We start from the raw sequence: 18,928 nt of genomic DNA on the forward strand, positions 1-18,928 counted from the left end.
AATACCTCCATCAGCAAAGAAACTCTCCCATTGATCCGTGTGTTGGATTGAAGCGTTAATTGCACGTAACACATTTGAACCCAGAATGTAATTTGCTCGGGTGCGCTGGAGGCAGTGGAATGAATTGATTAAATGTAACTCAGCTGAGATTAGAGTCTGGGGAGAAGGCCTGTGTTGTAAAAAAAGTGTTCTATTTTAAAATAAGAAGTCAATCTGGTGAAGATCTCCAGGTCTTGTTAAGAGGTTCCAGAACCACTGTAATTTGGAGATGTAATGCTGTTTTAAAGCTCTGGTTTCCTCTCCTCGGGAGGCTTAATGTCATTTAGAGAGAGAGAGAGAGAGGAGAACTCTGTATATTTGTTAAAGCAAGCTAACAGTGTGCTTATGTTTGTTTTATTTTAAAAAGCTGCTCCAACACTGAAAAGCGTTAATATTTATATATTATAATATATGCCATTTAGCAGACGCGTTTATCCAAAGCGACTTAATCATGCGTGCATATATTTTAAGTATGGGTGGTCCCAGAAATGGAACCCACTACCTTGTTACAACGGCATGCTCTCCCTTATGGAAACAGATTGCAATCAGAGTGCAGTATACCTGCAGTATGCTGCAAATACTGTGTCCAAAATTATATATATTTTTTTTACTGCAGTACTTTTGCATTGTAACTGCAGTTACGCTGCCAACACAGCATCACCTGGATTTGAATGTAACAAAGTTCAACATTCACCTTCTGCTACCATTTCTGTCAAGCCGTCTACACATACAGTTTGATGCATGCGGTCGATAAATCCAACATGCACCACACCGAACGCACTGCAAGGCAAACACAGCGTTTCCTTGGGAATGAATGTAACTCTGGTGTACCAACATGTAATGACGCTGTCGGTGTGATCGAAGCGTTACAGTGCAGTATAACTGCAGTTATTCTTGCAAATACTGCATCCAAAATACCACAGCCGACAACTTATTGTACTTTTACTGCAGCTTCAAAAACTACCAGCTGAGCTACAGAGAACAATGTATTCCTTCTATGGAAGCTGAGCTTCCCAGCTGAGCTACAGAGAGTAATGTATTCCTTCTATGGAAGCTGAGCTTCCCAGCTGAGCTTCAGAGAACAATGTACTCCTTCTATGGAAGCTGAGCTTCCCAGCTGAGCTACAGAGAACAATGTATTCCTTCTATGGAAGCTGAGCTTCCCAGCTGAGCTACAGAGAACAATGTATTCCTTCTATGGAAGCTGAGCTTCCCAGCTGAGCTACAGAGAACAATGTATTCCTTCTATGGAAGCTGAGCTTCCCAGCTGAGCTACAGAGAACAATGTATTCCTTCTATGGAAGCTGAGCTTCCCAGCTGAGCTACAGAGAACAATGTATTCCTTCTATGGAAGCTGAGCTTCCCAGCTGAGCTACAGAGAACAATGTATTCCTTCTATGGAAGCTGAGCTTCCCAGCTGAGCTACAGAGAACAATGTATTCCTTCTATGGAAGCTGAGCTTCCCAGCTGAGCTACAGAGAACAATGTATTCCTTCTATGGAAGCTGAGCTTCCCAGCTGAGCTACAGAGAACAATGTATTCTATGGAAGGTTTATTCTGTTTATATGACATCCCCAATAATAGGCCTAACAGGTAGCCTGTATTTCATGTGGCAGTTCGGTAGAACATAAGAGATATTAATCACATTTTACACTGTTACAGAAAATGCTGGAGGCCTCGGGGATCCCAAAGACTGATAAGTGATGAGGAGAGAAGAGGCCGATCGTTCAGATACTGACAAGACGAAGATGGGCTAAACTCCAGATGGAACATGCCCTTCCAAAGGAGAAAGATTCACATAGACTGTTTTCTTTACAACACCTCAATTAGCTCATTTATGCATAAAATATCCCAAAGTAATTTTATTTTTATATATATATAAACGGTTGGTTGTTAAACCTGGCTTTATGCTCTTAACCTCTGCACTGTTGCCAGGTATTTCTGTTTGTTTTGCTGAGTGTAGTGTATTACCTGCAGATGTCTATACAACATTACTGGATGTGATTAAAACAATCATGAAGACCAGCCTCTAAACTAAAGATTCAGATCTGACCGGAGAACAAGACTTTATGTTAATGTCCTCCGGAAACCACTGTTGGAAATGCATTGCTACGTACCAAATGTAATGTTAAGGCAGGGCTTGACATTCAGGTCAATTTGCAATGGCACACTAGACTAGGCCGAATGGAAGAAATACTGGCACCAGTCAACATCTGGCAGGCAAGTGAATGATGCACGCATAAATTCAACAGCTAGGGATTTTATCTTTCATTTGGGCTGAGCAAGTAGCCTACAGGATTCATACAGACATTGGGAAGTCAAATTCAATGATTTTTCAAGCAATTAATTGTAATTTTGAAGGACTTGCATTTTATATTGAATTGTTGTCATAACCTATCGAAAAAAAATCCCCCCAAAATTAGTAAGCAGAAAAGTATGCATAACAACAAATGACATAAACATATTTTACATTCTAAAACCTGTCAGAATAAAGTGGACATTGCCTGACTAATAGACTGTATGTAGATGCTCCCAACACACTAATGATGTCTGTGGCAGATAGTCAGTCTCACCATTTGAAATGTTGAGGGCTTATTGTATCATGTTTTAAAACAAAGTGAGTAAAAACCGGGTTCCCTTTGTAACGGAACGATGTGTATGGAAAACCAACATTCCACTGGTTGTCTTGCTCATAATCACTGCACGTGGTTTTACCGCAAAGATGGCAACAGACCTGCGCGGGAAACAAATGAAAGCAGATAGATCTCTCATAAAAACTGATCAGAAATAAATTCAATCGAGGAATAATTATATTGCAGTGCAACTTCTAAATCGGCTACCTTCAATGACTTTTCTAGGACCAAATAGCCTCGAAGAAATGTCCGATTATCAAGTTAGGCTATTCTATGATGACAATTGCGCAAAGCAAATATTCTACCAAGACGGAACGTTTTATTGCAGGTTTGCATACCTATACTTGCCTTAACATTTATTGGTATTTATCAGACCTTTGAAGATGTTCCCTGCCGCTGTCGGTCTTCAGTGAGCTGCTCCACACAACAATCTCCAGCTAGGCTTAATGTGTAGTTTATGGTGCGCGTATGATAAATAATCAACATAACGAACTCACAGCTTCAGGAATTCTTTATTATATAGCCTAGATTAAATATAGCATTTTTACAATATTTATTTTCATCAACTGGCCCGGAGGGTTTCCAAAACCTCCCCGGGCCAGCGGGCAGCCCTGAATGTCAGGCCCTGGTTAAGGTGCTAAATAATAGGTCATTGAAGGTGTATGGATGCGGTTGAGGGTAGTATGCTGTATTACATAGACTTTTCATGTTCATGTGGCCATTCTGGAATTGGTGGAGGTGGTTCAGTTTGAGATAGATGGCCTATGGTAATTATATCCAGACTGTATTCCACCAACAGATGACATGAATTACTTTTCAAAAATAGGTTTTCACATTAGACAATAGTTTTAGACCAACAGCTTTGCTTAAAAGCCACTATAGTCAGTTATGGGGTAGGGCTCCATCCAGTATCACTAGGTCTGTCAGAGACGTTATCTAAGTAGAACTGCTTTCAAAATGGAAGTCTTAGGAATTCTGGCATAATTATGTGCTCTAGCATTGAGATCCTTGAAACGTTTACATAGTGTTGCCAGAGTATAATATATGCCATTAAGCAGACACTTTTATCCAAATTGACTTAGACATGTATCATGATGTATTTATGGCTCCAGCAGGACTCAAACCCAGGATCCTTGGCGTTGCAGGCGCCATGCTCTACCAACTGAGCCACACAGCCAGGGTGTTATCTGATCCATAGTGATACTACACATGGAGATACAACTGAGCCACACAGAACCACACAGCCAGGGTATTATCTGATCCATAGTGATACTACACATGGAGATACAACTGAGCCACACAGAACCACACAGCCAGGGTATTATCTGATCCATAGTGATACTACACATGGAGATACAACTGAGCCACACAGAACCACACAGCCAGGGTATTATCTGATCCATAGTGATACTACACATGGAGATAGGAAAGATCTAATTATCAATGGTGATGCTTCAGTATGCTACAGAGAAGTTGTAAAGACTGGAATGGAATTAATGGAACACCATGTTTGATTCCATTCCATACATTTCAATGAGCCCATCCTCCTATAGCTCCTCCTACCAGCCTCCTCTGTATCATACTGAAGCATGGTATGCTACGTAATGTTAAATACTCCTCACAGCCTGCAACTATCATGGTCATTGTTACTCAGTCTAATCAATGACTATCAATCAGAAGTAGTGATACTTAGAATGTATGTGAGTGGAAATTCATTGATTTTTTAAAAAGTTTATGCTATTAGTCCAATGTGCTCTTGAAGACCCCCCTCAGAGCGGGCTTGTGCCTTTTACATGACATGCTGTCAAGATTTGTTTTATATGCTATATACTGTACCTACACTCACTACAGTTTGCCATCACAATATCACCAAGTGTTTAAAAATGGTTCAGAACAGCATTATTGAAACCAAACAGACCCAGCATCCCTTTCCTCAAATAAATCTATACAAAAGTCTTTCATATATGCTTACAAGTGTCTCCATTCTCTAGTTCAGGTTTTCCCCACCCATCTACACACAATACCCCATAATGACAAAGTGTCTCCATTCTCTAGTTCAGGTTCTCCCCACCCATCTACACACAATACCCCATAATGACAAAGTGTCTCCATTCTCTAGTTCAGGTTCTCCCCACCCATCTACACACAATACCCCATAATGACAAAGTGTCTCCATTCTCTAGTTCAGGTTCTCCCCACCCATCTACACACAATACCCCATAATGACAAAGTGTCTCCATTCTCTAGTTCAGGTTCTCCCCACCCATCTACACACAATACCCCATAATGACAAAGTGTCTCCATTCTCTAGTTCAGGTTTTCCCCACCCATCTACACACAATACCCCATAATGACAAAGTGTGTCCATTCTCTAGTTCAGGTTTTCCCCACCCATCTACACACAATACCCCATAATGACACACAATACCCCATAATGACAGTGTCTCCATTCTCTAGTTCAGGTTTTCCCCACCCATCTACACACAATACCCCATAATGACACACAATACCCCATAATGACACACAATACCCATAATGACAAAGTGTGTCCATTCTCTAGTTCAGGTTCTCCCCACCCATCTACACACAATACCCCATAATGACAAAGTGTGTCCATTCTCTAGTTCAGGTTCTCCCCACCCATCTACACACAATACCCCATACTGTTGTCCTTCTGGCAGGTTTTCCCATCTCAGCCAAGGAACTCTGAAGTTCTGTCAGTGTTCATTGGGTTCTTGGTCACGTCCCTGACCAAGGTCTTTCCTGCCCAGTAGCTCTGTTTGGTCAGGTGGTCAGCTCTAGGCAGTTCCAATAGGGCCTTCAGAAAGTATTCAACGTTTCCAAGAGCACAGTGGTCTCCATCATTGGGAAATGGAAAAAAATATGGAACTATCTTTTTTGTTGTTCACAAGACAGTAAAAACATTAGGAAATCTGTTCCCAACTATTCCCAAGCATAGTAGAGACATTATCGTTTATCAACTGTAAACAAGGTTTGAAATGATCGTTTAGTCAAATATCTGTTTTGGCTTCTAGCGGTAAATTTGCAGTCTACAAATGATTTGTAATTATGTTCCGGTCCCCTGACCATCCACTCCAGAACATTTGTCCCTCGGCTGAATCTAGTTGATGATCCCTCTAGTGTGTCCCGTCTACATGCTCTACCTCTGTAAGGACAGATCTGTAATTATGTTCTGGCCCCCTGACCATCCACTCCAGAACATTTGTCCCTCGGCTGAATCTAGTTGATGATCCCTCTAGTGTGTCCCGTCTACATGCTCTACCTCTGTAAGGACAGATCTGTAATTATGTTCCGGTCCCCTGACCATCCACTCAGCCTGTGTCTGAATCTAGTTGATGATCCCTCTGGTGTGTCCCGTCTACATGCTCTACCTCTAAGGACAGAGGTACAGTGCCTTCAGAAAGTATTCATACCTCTTGCCTTATTACACATTTTGTTGTTACAACCGGAATTCAAAATGTTAAAATATGAAAAATCTCACCTTTCACGCCATAATGACAAAGTTAAAACATGTTTTTAGAAATGTTTGCACATTTATTGACAACGAAATAGAGAAATCTACAATAATGTGTATGAGTATCCAACCCCTATGCTTTGACACTCCAAATTGACTTCCAGTGCATCCAATCTCTTTTGATCTTGAGATGGACTCCAAGTTGTAGTGACACCTGTGACCAATTCAATTGATTTAGAAAGAAACACGTGTCTATATAAGGTCCCACAGTTGACAGTGCAGAAACTATACCATAAAGTCCCAGGAACTGTCCGTAACTCTCAGAGAGAGAGAACTGTGATGAGGCATATATCTGGGGAAGAGCATGAAAAAGTTCTAGAGTATTGAAAGTTTCCAAGAGCACAGTGGTCTCCATCATTGGGAAATAATAAAATGGAACTACCCAGACTCTGCCAAGAGCTGTCTGCCAACCAAACAGGCAAGAAGGACCTTGGTCAGGGAAGGGACCAAGAACCCAATGACCACTCAGAACTAGAGAGTTGTCCTTGGCTGAGATGGGAGAACCTGCCAGAAGGACAAGTCTCTACAGCACTTCAATCTGGGCTTTATGGGAGAGTGGCCAGAAGGAAGCCACTCCTGAGAAAAAGGCACATGACAGCATGCCAGGAGTTTTCAAAAAGGTACATTTTTAAAAACTATTTGGCCTGAATGCAAAGCTCTGTCTGGATAAAATCAGGCACAGCTCATCACCAGTCTAACTCCATCCCCATTGTGAAGCATGGTGGTGGCAGCATCATGCTATGGGGATGCTTTTCAGCAGTAGGGGACTGGGAGACTGTTAAGGATGGAGGGAACAATGAATGGCGCCAAATACAGGCAAATCCTTTATCAGAACGCAAACGACCTTAGACTGGAGCAAAGATTTACGTCCCAACAGGACAATGACCCCAAGCATAAAGCCAAAGCAACACTGGAATGGCTTCAGAACAATGTGGAAGTCTGAGTGATCCAACCAAAGTCCAAACTTGAATACCATTGAAAATCTGTGGAAAGACTTGAAGACTGCTGTTCACCGCCGCTCTCCATCTAACTTAACACAGCTTGAGAAAATCTGCAAGGAAGAATAGGAGAAAATCCCCAAATCTAGTTGTGCAAACTGATACAGACCTAGCCAAGACGACTCAAAGCTGATACAGACCTAATTCTGCATTTCATTTAATACATTTGCTACCATTGAATAAAATTATGGGGTATTATGTCGATGAGTGACAGAAAAAATATTGACTACATTTTGAATTCAGGCTGCAACACAAAATGGTTCTGAATACTTTCTGAAGGCACTGGAGGTGAAGGCTCTATATAAGTTGCTCTTCAGGGGTTACTGGTGTCTTTTGGCAGCAGCATAACGAGTTGTAAATCCTGGCAGAATACCTTTCAGCAGAGGGGCTCTGTGGCCTGCATATTTAACTGGTCTCTACCCTGGAGGGAATAGTCTCTGGAGTCTGATCATGGTGATGCACCAAGATTGTTCTAATTAGAGTTCTCCTAAGTCATGTGCCCCAACTGGCACCCTACTCCCTACATTGTGCATTACTTTTGACCATGAAAACTAGTGCACTATATAGGGAATAGGGTGCCATTTGGGACATTAACAGAGATTAGGCTGATGGTTGATCTTAAAAGCAAGGCCACCAGGTAAACTACCAGCACACCGATCAGTGATCCACCTCTTGGATGAAGCTCTGAGGTAAATAGTTGACAAGATAAAGTTATGGTGTAACATTGGGGATCGACACTGTACAGTGTAATGGATTCTTTTCTGTCAATTCCTTTAGCAACAAGTGATCGAAGTTGCATCTGACAGAACACAGACCCACTTGGGAGACAGGCGTGTCATCAATGCATCGCGAGCACAGAAAAGACTAGACTCGTTTGTAAGACGTCATTTCCCACAACATTTTATTTAGGATATCACCATAGCTATATGTAACTGTTCACAACAGGTATCAACTACAGAATAATACATTGAATAATTCTGCCATTTCATATTTTCATTTAGCCAGTACATGGTTTGGTCCAGTAACATTCAGTGGATGGTTCTTCCTCTCTCGATGTCCTTGGATGGATAATGTTAAACATATAACACATGCACATGTCATTCAGCTGTTTACATCTGGGTAAGACAACGGTCAGACTGGCTGACATGAATAAAGTCATGTTCTTTTCTTGGAGACACCCATTCCTAATAAGGCTATACTTACAGCTCTGCACCAAGAGGTTCACTCTGCCGACTCTAAATATAGAGCACCATATTTACATCTCTATTTACAGACATTTTGTTTCAAAAGAAAAAAAATACTCAAGATATCTTTCTCTGTTCGTTTTTAGTCCGAGGTGCCTTTCAATCTAAGGCTGTACAGGGTTGAAATATAAAACAAAAATATGTTGATTTACAGATAGCTGCAACATGTAGCTTATTGCCAATGCCCTTAAAATATATCCCCACATCTCCCTACAACCCCATTTCTTTCCTTCTTTACTAAGCCCAGTCCTTTAAAGCTTACAGACAGGAATCTCTCCTGAAAGGTGCATGTGCTCTACTGAACCACTAATCCTGAATGTAAAACCTTCACCCTGCAGTGTCCAGTAAGGTGTGGGTGTGTGTGACACACACTGCGATGTTAGTCCCCAACGAAAGACTCACGGGCCCAATTCAACACAGAATCATTTTTAAAACAGCAGATCGTTCAAAAATATAACTTTTTAAAACATATATACATACTCAACATATACCCTTTAAAAACAAACAAACCAACCAGCCTGCCAGGCCAGTCAGAAGATCAGCCTGCCAGGCCAGTCAGAAGACCAGCCTGCCAGGCCAGTCAGAAGATCAGCCTGCCAGGCCAGTCAGAAGATCAGCCTGCCAGGCCAGTCAGAAGATCAGCCTGCCAGGCCAGTCAGAAGATCAGCCTGCCAGGCCAGTCAGAAGACCAGCCTGCCAGGCCAGTCAGAAGATCAGCCTGCCAGGCCAGTCAGAAGATCAGCCTGCCAGGCCAGTCAGAAGACCAGCCTGCCAGACCAGTCAGAAGATCAGCCTGCCAGGCCAGTCAGAAGATCAGCCTGCCAGGCCAGTCAGAAGATCAGCCTGCCAGGCCAGTCAGAAGATCAGCCTGCCAGGCCAGTCAGAAGATCAGCCTGCCAGAGCAGTCAGAAGATCAGCCTGCCAGGCCAGTCAGAAGATCAGCCTGCCAGAGCAGTCAGAAGACCCGCCTGCCAGGCCAGTCAGAAGACCAGCCTGCCAGGCCAGTCAGAAGACCAGTCAGTTACAGTAACAGAAAGTGAAACAGTCTAACAAAGCAAAGACGTGTGTGGGTCCACTGGAATACAGAGACCCAATGCAGTTTCCAATTCATTAGTACATTTTCTTTTCAATTCTCATGCTCTTCTATTGATCTTAAAATGCATTTTCTAAGATGGTACGTCAACATGGCAGGTGGTCAACCAAGGCCATGACCAACATGTGAACGGGACCACATCAAATCTGTGTGGGTCTGCTTGCCTGCTACCTTGAGGCCCAGCACAGCAGAAAAACACACGACTCGTCTACCAGTGTACTTTACATTCAGTTTGACACGTTGTCATGAACTTTGAATCATTTCAGGAGTTTTGCCCAATTTGCAAATGAATAGCAGTAGTTCTAATTACAGATGAATGACCCTTTCTGTTAGAATAGTGTCTAAAAGATTGCAGCTCCTACCTGTATTCACTATACAATAGTAAGTATAGTAGTATTTGACCCAAATAGGTGAATGTATTGTGCCTGAAGACGAGTGCATTGAGATGGGAATAAAGAGGAAGCTGAAGCCTTATTTTCCAGGTTCCTGGCTCTCAGGAACACCACAGTAAACCAGATGTGTTGAAGTAGCACTTGTTAAACAGGGGTTTGGAAACAATCATTCATGTTGCCTTCAAAATCAATTCAGTGAGCTGTATCGCCATCTAAAATGCCTCTTTAATTCCATACACTTAACAAATACAAACATAAAACAGATTGTCTGTGTGCAATATCCAAGTGAAATAACGTTTCAGACAGTAGGTCACTGTAAAATGAGGTTAATCAATGAATCAAATTAAAACATCTCTAGAGGTTACCAAGTTTCTGTCTCAGTTGGTCGTTGCCATGTGACTGCATGGCAGGAGCTTATATCAACATGAAGGTTACAGGTTACTTCCCTCCAGGACCATGTATGGTGACTGGTATCTCTGTCCTGTCCTGTCCTGTCCTCCTCTACCTCTCCCAGCTGTATGGTGACTGGTATCTCTGTCCTGTCCTGTCCTGTCCTCCTCTACCTCTCCCAGCTGTATGGTGACTGGTATCTCTGTCCTGTCCTGTCCTGTCCTCCTCTACCTCTCCCAGCTGTATGGTGACTGGTATCTCTGTCCTGTCCTCCTCTACCTCTCCCAGCTGTATGGTGACTGGTATCTCTGTCCTGTCCTCCTCTACCTCTCCCAACTGTATGGTGACTGGTATCTCTGTCCTGTTCTCTTCTACCTCTCCCAGCTGTATGGTGACTGGTATCTCTGTCCTGCTCTCGTCTACCTCTCCCAGCTGTATGGTGACTAGTATCTCTGTCCTGTCCTCCTCTACCTCTCCCAGCTGTATGGTGACTGGTATCTCTGTCCTGCTCTCCTCTACCTCTCCCAGCTGTATGGTGACTGGTATCTCTGTCCTGTCCAACTCTACCTCTCCCAGCTGTATGGTGACTGGTATCTCTGTCCTGTCCTCCTATCTCTCCCAGCTGTATGATATCTCTGTCCTGTCCTCCTATCTCTCCCAGCTGTATGGTATCTCTGTCCTGTCCTCCCATCTCTCCCAGCTGTATGGTGACTGGTATCTTTGTCCTGTCCTCCTATCTCTCCCAGCTGTATGGTGACTGGTATCTTTGTCCTGTCCTCCCATCTCTCCCAGCTGTATGGTGACTGGTATCTTTGTCCTGTCCTCCTATCTCTCCCAGCTGTATGGTATCTCTTTCCTGTCCTCTTATCTCTCCCAGCTGTATGGCATCTCTGTCCTGTCCTCCTCTACCTCTCCTAACATACCCTTTACATAGTAGACAGTAGACCAATAATCAAATTTAAGTGCTTACCCTTTAACTATCACGTGCTACTACTTACCCACTGTTAAAAGTTTGGTATTTTGTACCCCAAAATATAGTTGATCTAAAATCAAACCAACATCCATATTTATGTTTCCATCAACACCCCAACTAAGTTGTGTTACCTCGGCTCATTCCAGGGGGAGCTAGTGATGTAGCAGAAACAAAAGAACCCCCTGCAGCATGCAGCTCATAGGTCCTACAAGTGGCATCTTTTAAGACAACAGCAGAAGGCAGGTTGTGATGGGGAGGTGTTCTGAGGTCAGACGTATGCTACAGCGGTGACTGTGGTTGGACAGATTGGACTGGCAGAGTGGTGTCAGAGGGCGCCAGGGAGTGTGTGTCATATGACCTGGCAGCAGCTGGCCTGAGAGGTGCACAGGAGCCCTTCTCTAGGGCTGCGCTGGATGTTCACAGAGATGCTCTTTTCACACAGAGGTAGCTGGAGAACATTCTTTTTCAGGTTGTTCAGCTTGTTATTCTCCTTGGTGGCCAGGGCCAGTTCGCTAAGTGCTGCTGCCGTTTGGTCTGTGTATGACCGTGGAGTGTTGACAGCAGTGGTGGGCAGAGCGATGGTGTCTAACTCCAGGTCCAAGCTGCCGTTGGAGCCGATGCACATCTTCCAAGAGGACCTCTCCTGTGTCTTGACGCTGCCAGCTGACAGGCTGCTGGACAGACTATTGGACAGGTTCTGAGGGTCTATGATGAACTGGCCCATCCCCCCTGCCAGGCCGGGGCCTCCACTTCTCCCCCTGTGCTGTAACTGGGAGCTGAGACACAGGCTCAGGAGCTTCAGGCTCTCCACCAGCTCTGCTGCCCCGGGGCTGCGGGAGGCACAGTGTCTCCGCGTGGACCCTGAGCCTGAAGACGAGTGGTTACTGCTGCCGTTAGAACAACTTGAGGGGGAACCCTGTCCCTTACCACCTCCCCCCCCACTACTACCACTCCCTCCATTGTCATTACTCCCCCCACCTCCCCCTCCAGGAGGACTGCCCCCCTCCCCGGGGGGTTTACTCTGCCCTCCACTGCTCCCTCCACCATTTCCCCCTGAGTTTCCAGGCGGGCCCTCACTGCTGTCCCTGCGGTTCCAGCTGTAGGTGAAGCCTGTGTCCTTGTCCAGACGCCGGCGGTGGCTCTCGGAGTCGTCGTCGCTGGTCTCTGAGCTGGAGCAGGACGAGCCGCGGCCTTGGCTCTTGCGGCGGTGATAGCGTTTCTGAGTGGTGCCCGGCGACCCGGCCGCTGCAGCAGCGATGTTCATCTTTAGCCGGCTGAGTTTGGGTGGCAGGCCCTCGTCCATGTCGAAGTCGTCGTCTGACTCACCCTCCTCCTCAAAGATCTGGTTGAGGACTGGGGCACTCTTCCTGGAGGTCAGCCGGTTGGTGATAGATGGAGCCTTGCGACGCAGGATCACTTGTGTGGACAGAGGGGACGGGTCCTCTTCCTCCTCTTCATCCTCCTCCACTCTGAACAGGCAGCTGCGCTGCTTGGCTGAGGAGGTGGAGGGTGTGGGGGCCGTGGCCCCAGCTCTAGGGGGCCCAGAAACGGGGGCAGGGGCACCGGAGGCCCCTGCGTTGCTCTCGTCCCTGCGGAGCTCCAGCAGGCCTTTGGTGCGGTGTCCGTTGAGAAGGCTCTCAGCGCTGCGGGCGGGGGACTGGGGACCACCAGCGTGGCAGATGGAGGAGGCTGCCAGACTGTCCTCGATGTCCTGATGCATGTCAATCTTCGTCGGCCAGGACTGCCTGGAGGGGCAGAGAGCAGACCAGAGTTACCCAAACTATTCCCCTGGTTAGTATACGCTGGAATGACTTTATATAGAGTCAGAGGAGAAAATAAACTAAGATAAAATAAACAGTATGATCTTAGAATGAGGTCAGATGATTCATGTGTAATCCAGTCCTGAACTGCTGAACCTGACTGAACAGCTCAGTGAGTCAACATTCTTCTAATGTAGAAGGTCCTTGTTGACATGGCAGAGTGAGAAAACAAACAGAACAGAGCACTGGGGATCTCTCTCGACGGAGCCCGGGCATGTCCCAGCGGCACGCAATCTAACACAATTAATCCCATGGTAGTCCTGCCTGCCGGGTGCATGTGTGACCCTCCACGCTGCTGCATGGCGGTGGAGGCTGGGTCGGGTCACCACAGGGCCCTTAGTGCTGCTCTGACACCATCCTAGTTAATTCAGCCAGGCTTTCAAAAGGCGTAACTACAGTAGAATCTCTCAGACACACACCTCAGCTGTGTGACACTGCTCAGACTCCATTCACTCTCAACCTCAGACGACCCTGACAGACTCTACAGACAATCCCTGAACTACCTGATGAAGCTCAGCTTCAGCCCACGATGGCACAGAGAGCGAGAGAGCGCGGGGGCACTATGCTAACACACTTAGTATTCGCCCTCTTGTCCAGGTCACTGTTTTGGGCATATATAAACTGGCATGCATGATACACAGTAGACTGTTGTTATTCCTAAAAATAATTGAACCACTATCAGAATGTTATTTCTGTTATGATGCCATGTTGCCTGATGCCAGACGCTGACAGTGTTTGTGTTAAAATACAGAACAACCCTGAAAAACTAAGTGGTGAATGGAGGAGCGCAGGCCAGTAGAAACAGTAGATGTAGAGACCTGTACTGCTGCACTATACATGACAGTGGATTTGACTCACATTCTGCTCCTGCACCCAGGGGGCCACGACCCAGAAGATAAAAATTGTGCCTTTTCCCTCCGAGCACCTGTTTGGCAATGGGTTTCTGGCCAAATGGGTTACAGCAAGCAGGCCAGGAGGGAGCAGCTTTAGCCTGCATGCGTTTGATCTCTCCTCTTCCTCCAAAAGGAGTGGCTCCCTCTCTCTGCTTCTCTCTCGGGAATATCAAAGCCAGACTTCCCCTTTCTAGGTCACTCCAAAGCATTTACTGCAGTCAGCCTTAACAACACATGTCACCACGTTGAGGGATCACATGACCAGAGGGGGAGGGAGGGGAACCAGACCATGAGGAAAGGACAGCATGGGTTCTCCTCCTAATGCACGGTCAACGACACCAAGCAGAGCAGCACCCAAGAGGTCAATTACCGTCAGAGCCTTGGCTGCTTCTTCCTCTTAGTCATTGAGTCGGCGTCATTATGACAATCTGAATGGCCCCAATAAATGGATGAGTGTGTGTGTAGCAGGCTATTAAACAGGCATTGGTATTGCAGTTAGAGTGGTTGGATCTGGTGGGTTTGATCTGGAGGGGATAGTTTTGGTGTTGTGTGTATGCGTCACATGCGTGTGTGTGTTGCATGTATGAACAGTTAAATTCAGAAGTAGTCTGCATTTGTTATGGAGGTTTTGGAGCAGTGGCTTCTTCCTTGCTGAGCGGCCTTTCAGGTTATGTCGATATAGGACTCGTTTTACTGTGGATATAGATACTTTTGTACCTGTTTCCTCCAGCATCTTCACAAGGTCCTTTGCTGTTGTTCTGGGATTGATTGGCACTTTTTCCACCAAAGTATGTTCATCTCTAGGAGACAGAACGCGTCTCCTTCCTGAGTGGTATGACGGCTGCGTGGTCCCATGGTGTTTATACTTGCGTACTATTGTTTGTACAGATGAACGTGGTACCTTCAGGCGTTTGGAAATTGCTCCCAAGGATGAACCAGACTTGTGGAGGTCTACAATTTTTTCCCCCCTGCGGTCTTGGCTGATTTCTTTTGGTTTTCCCATGATGTCAAGCAAAGAGGGACTGAGTTTGAAGGTAGGCCTTGAAATACATCCACAGCTACACCTCCACTTGACTCAAAGAGGCTCCCACGCTGAGGTCTGTCCAACGCTGGTCCGACCAAGCTGACTCCACACTCCAAGACTGCTTCCATCACGTGGACTGGGAGATGTTTCGTATTGCGTCAGATAACAACATTGACGAATACGCTGATTCGGTGTGCGAGTTCATTAGAACGTGCGTTGAAGATGTCGTTCCCATAGCAACGATTAAAACATTCCCTAACCAGAAACCGTGGATTGATGGCAGCATTCGTGTGAAACTGAAAGCGCGAACCACTGCTTTTAATCAGGGCAAGGTGTCTGGTAACATGACCGAATACAAACAGTGCAGCTATTCCCTCCGCAAGGCTATCAAACAAGCTAAGCGCCAGTACAGAGACAAAGTAGAATCTCAATTCAACGGCTCAGACACAAGAGGCATGTGGCAGGGTCTACAGTCAATCACGGACTACAGGAAGAAATCCAGCCCAGTCACGGACCAGGATGTCTTGCTCCCAGGCAGACTAAATAACTTTTTTGCCCGCTTTGAGGACAATACAGTGCCACTGACACGGCCTGCAACGAAAACATGCGGTCTCTCCTTCACTGCAGCCGAGGTGAGTAAGACATTTAAACGTGTTAACCCTCGCAAGGCTGCAGGCCCAGACGGCATCCCCAGCCGCGCCCTCAGAGCATGCGCAGACCAGCTGGCCGGTGTGTTTACGGACATATTCAATCAATCCCTATACCAGTCTGCTGTTCCCACATGCTTCAAGAGGGCCACCATTGTTCCTGTTCCCAAGAAAGCTAAGGTAACTGAGCTAAACGACTACCGCCCCGTAGCACTCACATCCGTCATCATGAAGTGCTTTGAGAGACTAGTCAAGGACCATATCACCTCCACCCTAGACCCACTCCAATTTGCTTACCGCCCAAATAGGTCCACAGACGATGCAATCTCAACCACACTGCACACTGCCCTAACCCATCTGGACAAGAGGAATACCTATGTGAGAATGCTGTTCATCGACTACAGCTCGGCATTCAACACCATAGTACCCTCCAAGCTCGTCATCAAGCTCGAGACCCTGGGTCTCGACCCCGCCCTGTGCAACTGGGTACTGGACTTCCTGACGGGCCGCCCCCAGGTGGTGAGGGTAGGCAACAACATCTCCTCCCCGCTGATCCTCAACACTGGGGCCCCACAAGGGTGCGTTCTGGGCCCTCTCCTGTACTCCCTGTTCACCCACGACTGCGTGGCCACGCACGCCTCCAACTCAATCATCAAGTTTGCGGACGACACAACAGTGGTAGGCTTGATTACCAACAACGATGAGACGGCCTACAGGGAGGAGGTGAGGGCCCTCGGAGTGTGGTGTCAGGAAAATAACCTCACACTCAACGTCAACAAAACTAAGGAGATGATTGTGGACTTCAGGAAACAGCAGAGGGAACACCCCCCTATCCACATCGATGGAACAGTAGTGGAGAGGGTAGCAAGTTTTAAGTTCCTCGGCATACACATCACAGACAAACTGAATTGGTCCACTCACACAGACAGCATCGTGAAGAAGGCGCAGCAGCGCCTCTTCAACCTCAGGAGGCTGAAGAAATTCGGCTTGTCACCAAAAGCACTCACAAACTTCTACAGATGCACAATCGAGAGCATCCTGGCGGGCTGTATCACCGCCTGGTATGGCAACTGCACTGCCCTCAACCGTAAGGCTCTCCAGAGGGTAGTGAGGTCTGCACAACGCATCACCGGGGGCAAACTACCTGCCCTCCAGGACACCTACACCACCCGATGTCACAGGAAGGCCATAAAGATCATCAAGGACATCAACCACCCGAGCCACTGCCTGTTCACCCCGCTATCATCCAGAAGGCGAGGTCAGTACAGGTGCATCAAAGCTGGGACCGAGAGACTGAAAAACAGCTTCTATCTCAAGGCCATCAGACTGTTAAACAGCCACCACTAACACTGAGTGGCTGCTGCCAACACACTGACACTGACTCAACTCCAGCCACTTTAATAATGGGAATTGATGGGAAATGATGTAAATATATCACTAGCCACTTTAAACAATGCTACCTTATATAAATGTTACTTACCCTACATTATTCATCTCATATGCATACGTATATACTGTACTCTATATCATCGACGGTATCCTTATGTAATACATGTATCACTAGCCACTTTATACTATACTATGCCACTTTGTTTACATACTCATCTCATTTGTACATACTGTACCCGATACCATCTACTGTATCTTGCCTATGCTGCTCTGTACCATCACTCATTCATATATCCTTATGTACATATTCTTTATCCCCTTACACTGTGTACAAGACAGTAGTTTTGGAATTGTTAGTTAGATTACTTGTTATTACTGCATTGTCGGAACTAGAAGCACAAGCATTTCGCTACACTCGCATTAACATCTGCTAACCATGTGTATGTGACAAATAAAATTTGATTTGATTTGATTTGATTTGAGCCTATCAGATGCTTCTAAAGCCATGACATCATTTTCTGGAATTTTCCAATCTGTTTAAAGGCACAGTCAACAAAGTGTATGTAAACTTCTGACCCACTGGAATTGTGATACAGTGAATTATAAGTGAAATAATCTGTAAACAATTGGAAGAATTCCTTGCGTCAGGCACAAAGTAGATGTCCTAACCGACTTGCCAAAACTATAGTTTGTTAACAAGACATTTGTGGAGTGGTTGAAAAACGTTTTATGTGTTTTAATGACACCAACCTAAGTGTATGTAAACCTCCGACTTCAACTGTATGTGTTGCATGTGTGTGTCACCTGAACTGGGCCTTGATGTTGCTGGGGCTGGAGGAGCGTGTCTGGACCTCCTTCTCCTGTTTCTCTCTCAGGATCCTCTCAGCCAGCAGGAAGTAGGTGGCAGTGATGTGGTTGTACTTGTTGGTCTCCAGGGCTCTGGAACAAACACCATGGACAGAACATGTTAGGACAGGCTGGGAGAGAAGGCCAAGAGAGGGTTACACACCCACACACGAGAGACAAGTACGGTATGTCAACAGGCAAGTCACCGCAGAGCAAACCCAATCACGTCGGCATTCGACATATCTAAAATGTAACAAAGCAACATCACAGGTTCTAACCCTTCGTTGCCCTCTAACCCCTCTGGAGTCAATGACAGTAGGTGGCTGGTTCACGTCCCTCAACAGCCTCTGGGATTACTCTACGCTGTGCTAATGAACAATCAAGTCAAATCCTCAGCCAAGTGCTGTGGTGTGTGTGTGTGAGAATGTAAATGTCTGTCTGTCAGGTGGGAGGTGGGGGCTTCAGCGGGACAATCTCTTGAATGCCTGGGAAGTGGGGATAAATCCTCTGGCGTTTACTCAAGACTCCCTGTATCCCTCTGCTCTCTCCTCGTCATCAGTAAAGCCCTTCCTTCAGACAGGGTTAATATCCCGCTGCTCTCTCCTTATCATCAGTAAAGCCCTTCCTTCAGACAGGGTTAATATCCCTCTGCTCTCTCCTCATCATCATCAGTAAAGCCCTTCCTTCAGACAGGGTTAATATCCCTCTGCTCTCTCCTCATCATCAGTAAAGCCCTTCCTTCAGACAGGGTTAATATCCCTCTGCTCTCTCCTCATCATCAGTAAAGCCCTTCCTTCAGACAGGGTTAATATCCCTCTGCTCTCTCCTCATCATCAGTAAAGCCCTTCCTTCAGACAGGGTTAATATCCCTCTGCTCTCTCCTCATCATCATCAGTAAAGCCCTTCCTTCAGACAGGGTTAATATCCCTCTGCTCTCTCCTCATCATCAGTAAAGCCCTTCCTTCAGACAGGGTTAATATCCCTCTGCTCTCTCCTCATCATCAGTAAAGCC

The 18,928-nt window shown here is 46.0% G+C and overlaps 2 protein-coding genes across 5 annotated transcripts in view; one reads left to right on the forward strand and one right to left on the reverse strand.

Moving 5' to 3' along the window:
- The window catches only part of LOC118936508 (anoctamin-10), a 53,124-nt gene extending 48,491 nt beyond the window's left edge, over window positions 1-4,633 (forward strand). For all 3 annotated transcript variants that reach the window (XM_090188983.1, XM_090188985.1, XM_090188984.1), the window contains one exon: window positions 1,702-4,633. In XM_090188983.1, coding sequence (XP_090045109.1) covers window positions 1,702-1,743 — 42 coding nt within the window. In that variant the 3' untranslated portion in view covers window positions 1,744-4,633. The remainder of the gene's footprint in view (window positions 1-1,701) is intronic.
- A 3,445-nt stretch (window positions 4,634-8,078) lies between these two features.
- Window positions 8,079-18,928, reverse strand: part of LOC110513400 (SNF-related serine/threonine-protein kinase) — a 64,001-nt gene continuing 53,151 nt past the window's right edge. For both annotated transcript variants that reach the window (XM_090188982.1, XM_090188981.1), the window contains exons 5-6: window positions 17,875-18,009; window positions 8,079-13,042 (exon numbers count right to left, since the gene is read on the reverse strand). In XM_090188982.1, the coding sequence (XP_090045108.1) occupies window positions 11,647-13,042; window positions 17,875-18,009 (1,531 nt within the window). In that variant the 3' untranslated portion in view covers window positions 8,079-11,646. The remainder of the gene's footprint in view (window positions 13,043-17,874; window positions 18,010-18,928) is intronic.

The sequence above is a fragment of the Oncorhynchus mykiss genome, chromosome 2 (genome assembly GCF_057628025.1).
Source record: "Oncorhynchus mykiss isolate SJ-2025 chromosome 2, ASM5762802v1, whole genome shotgun sequence".
Classification (NCBI taxonomy): Eukaryota; Metazoa; Chordata; class Actinopteri; order Salmoniformes; family Salmonidae; genus Oncorhynchus; species Oncorhynchus mykiss.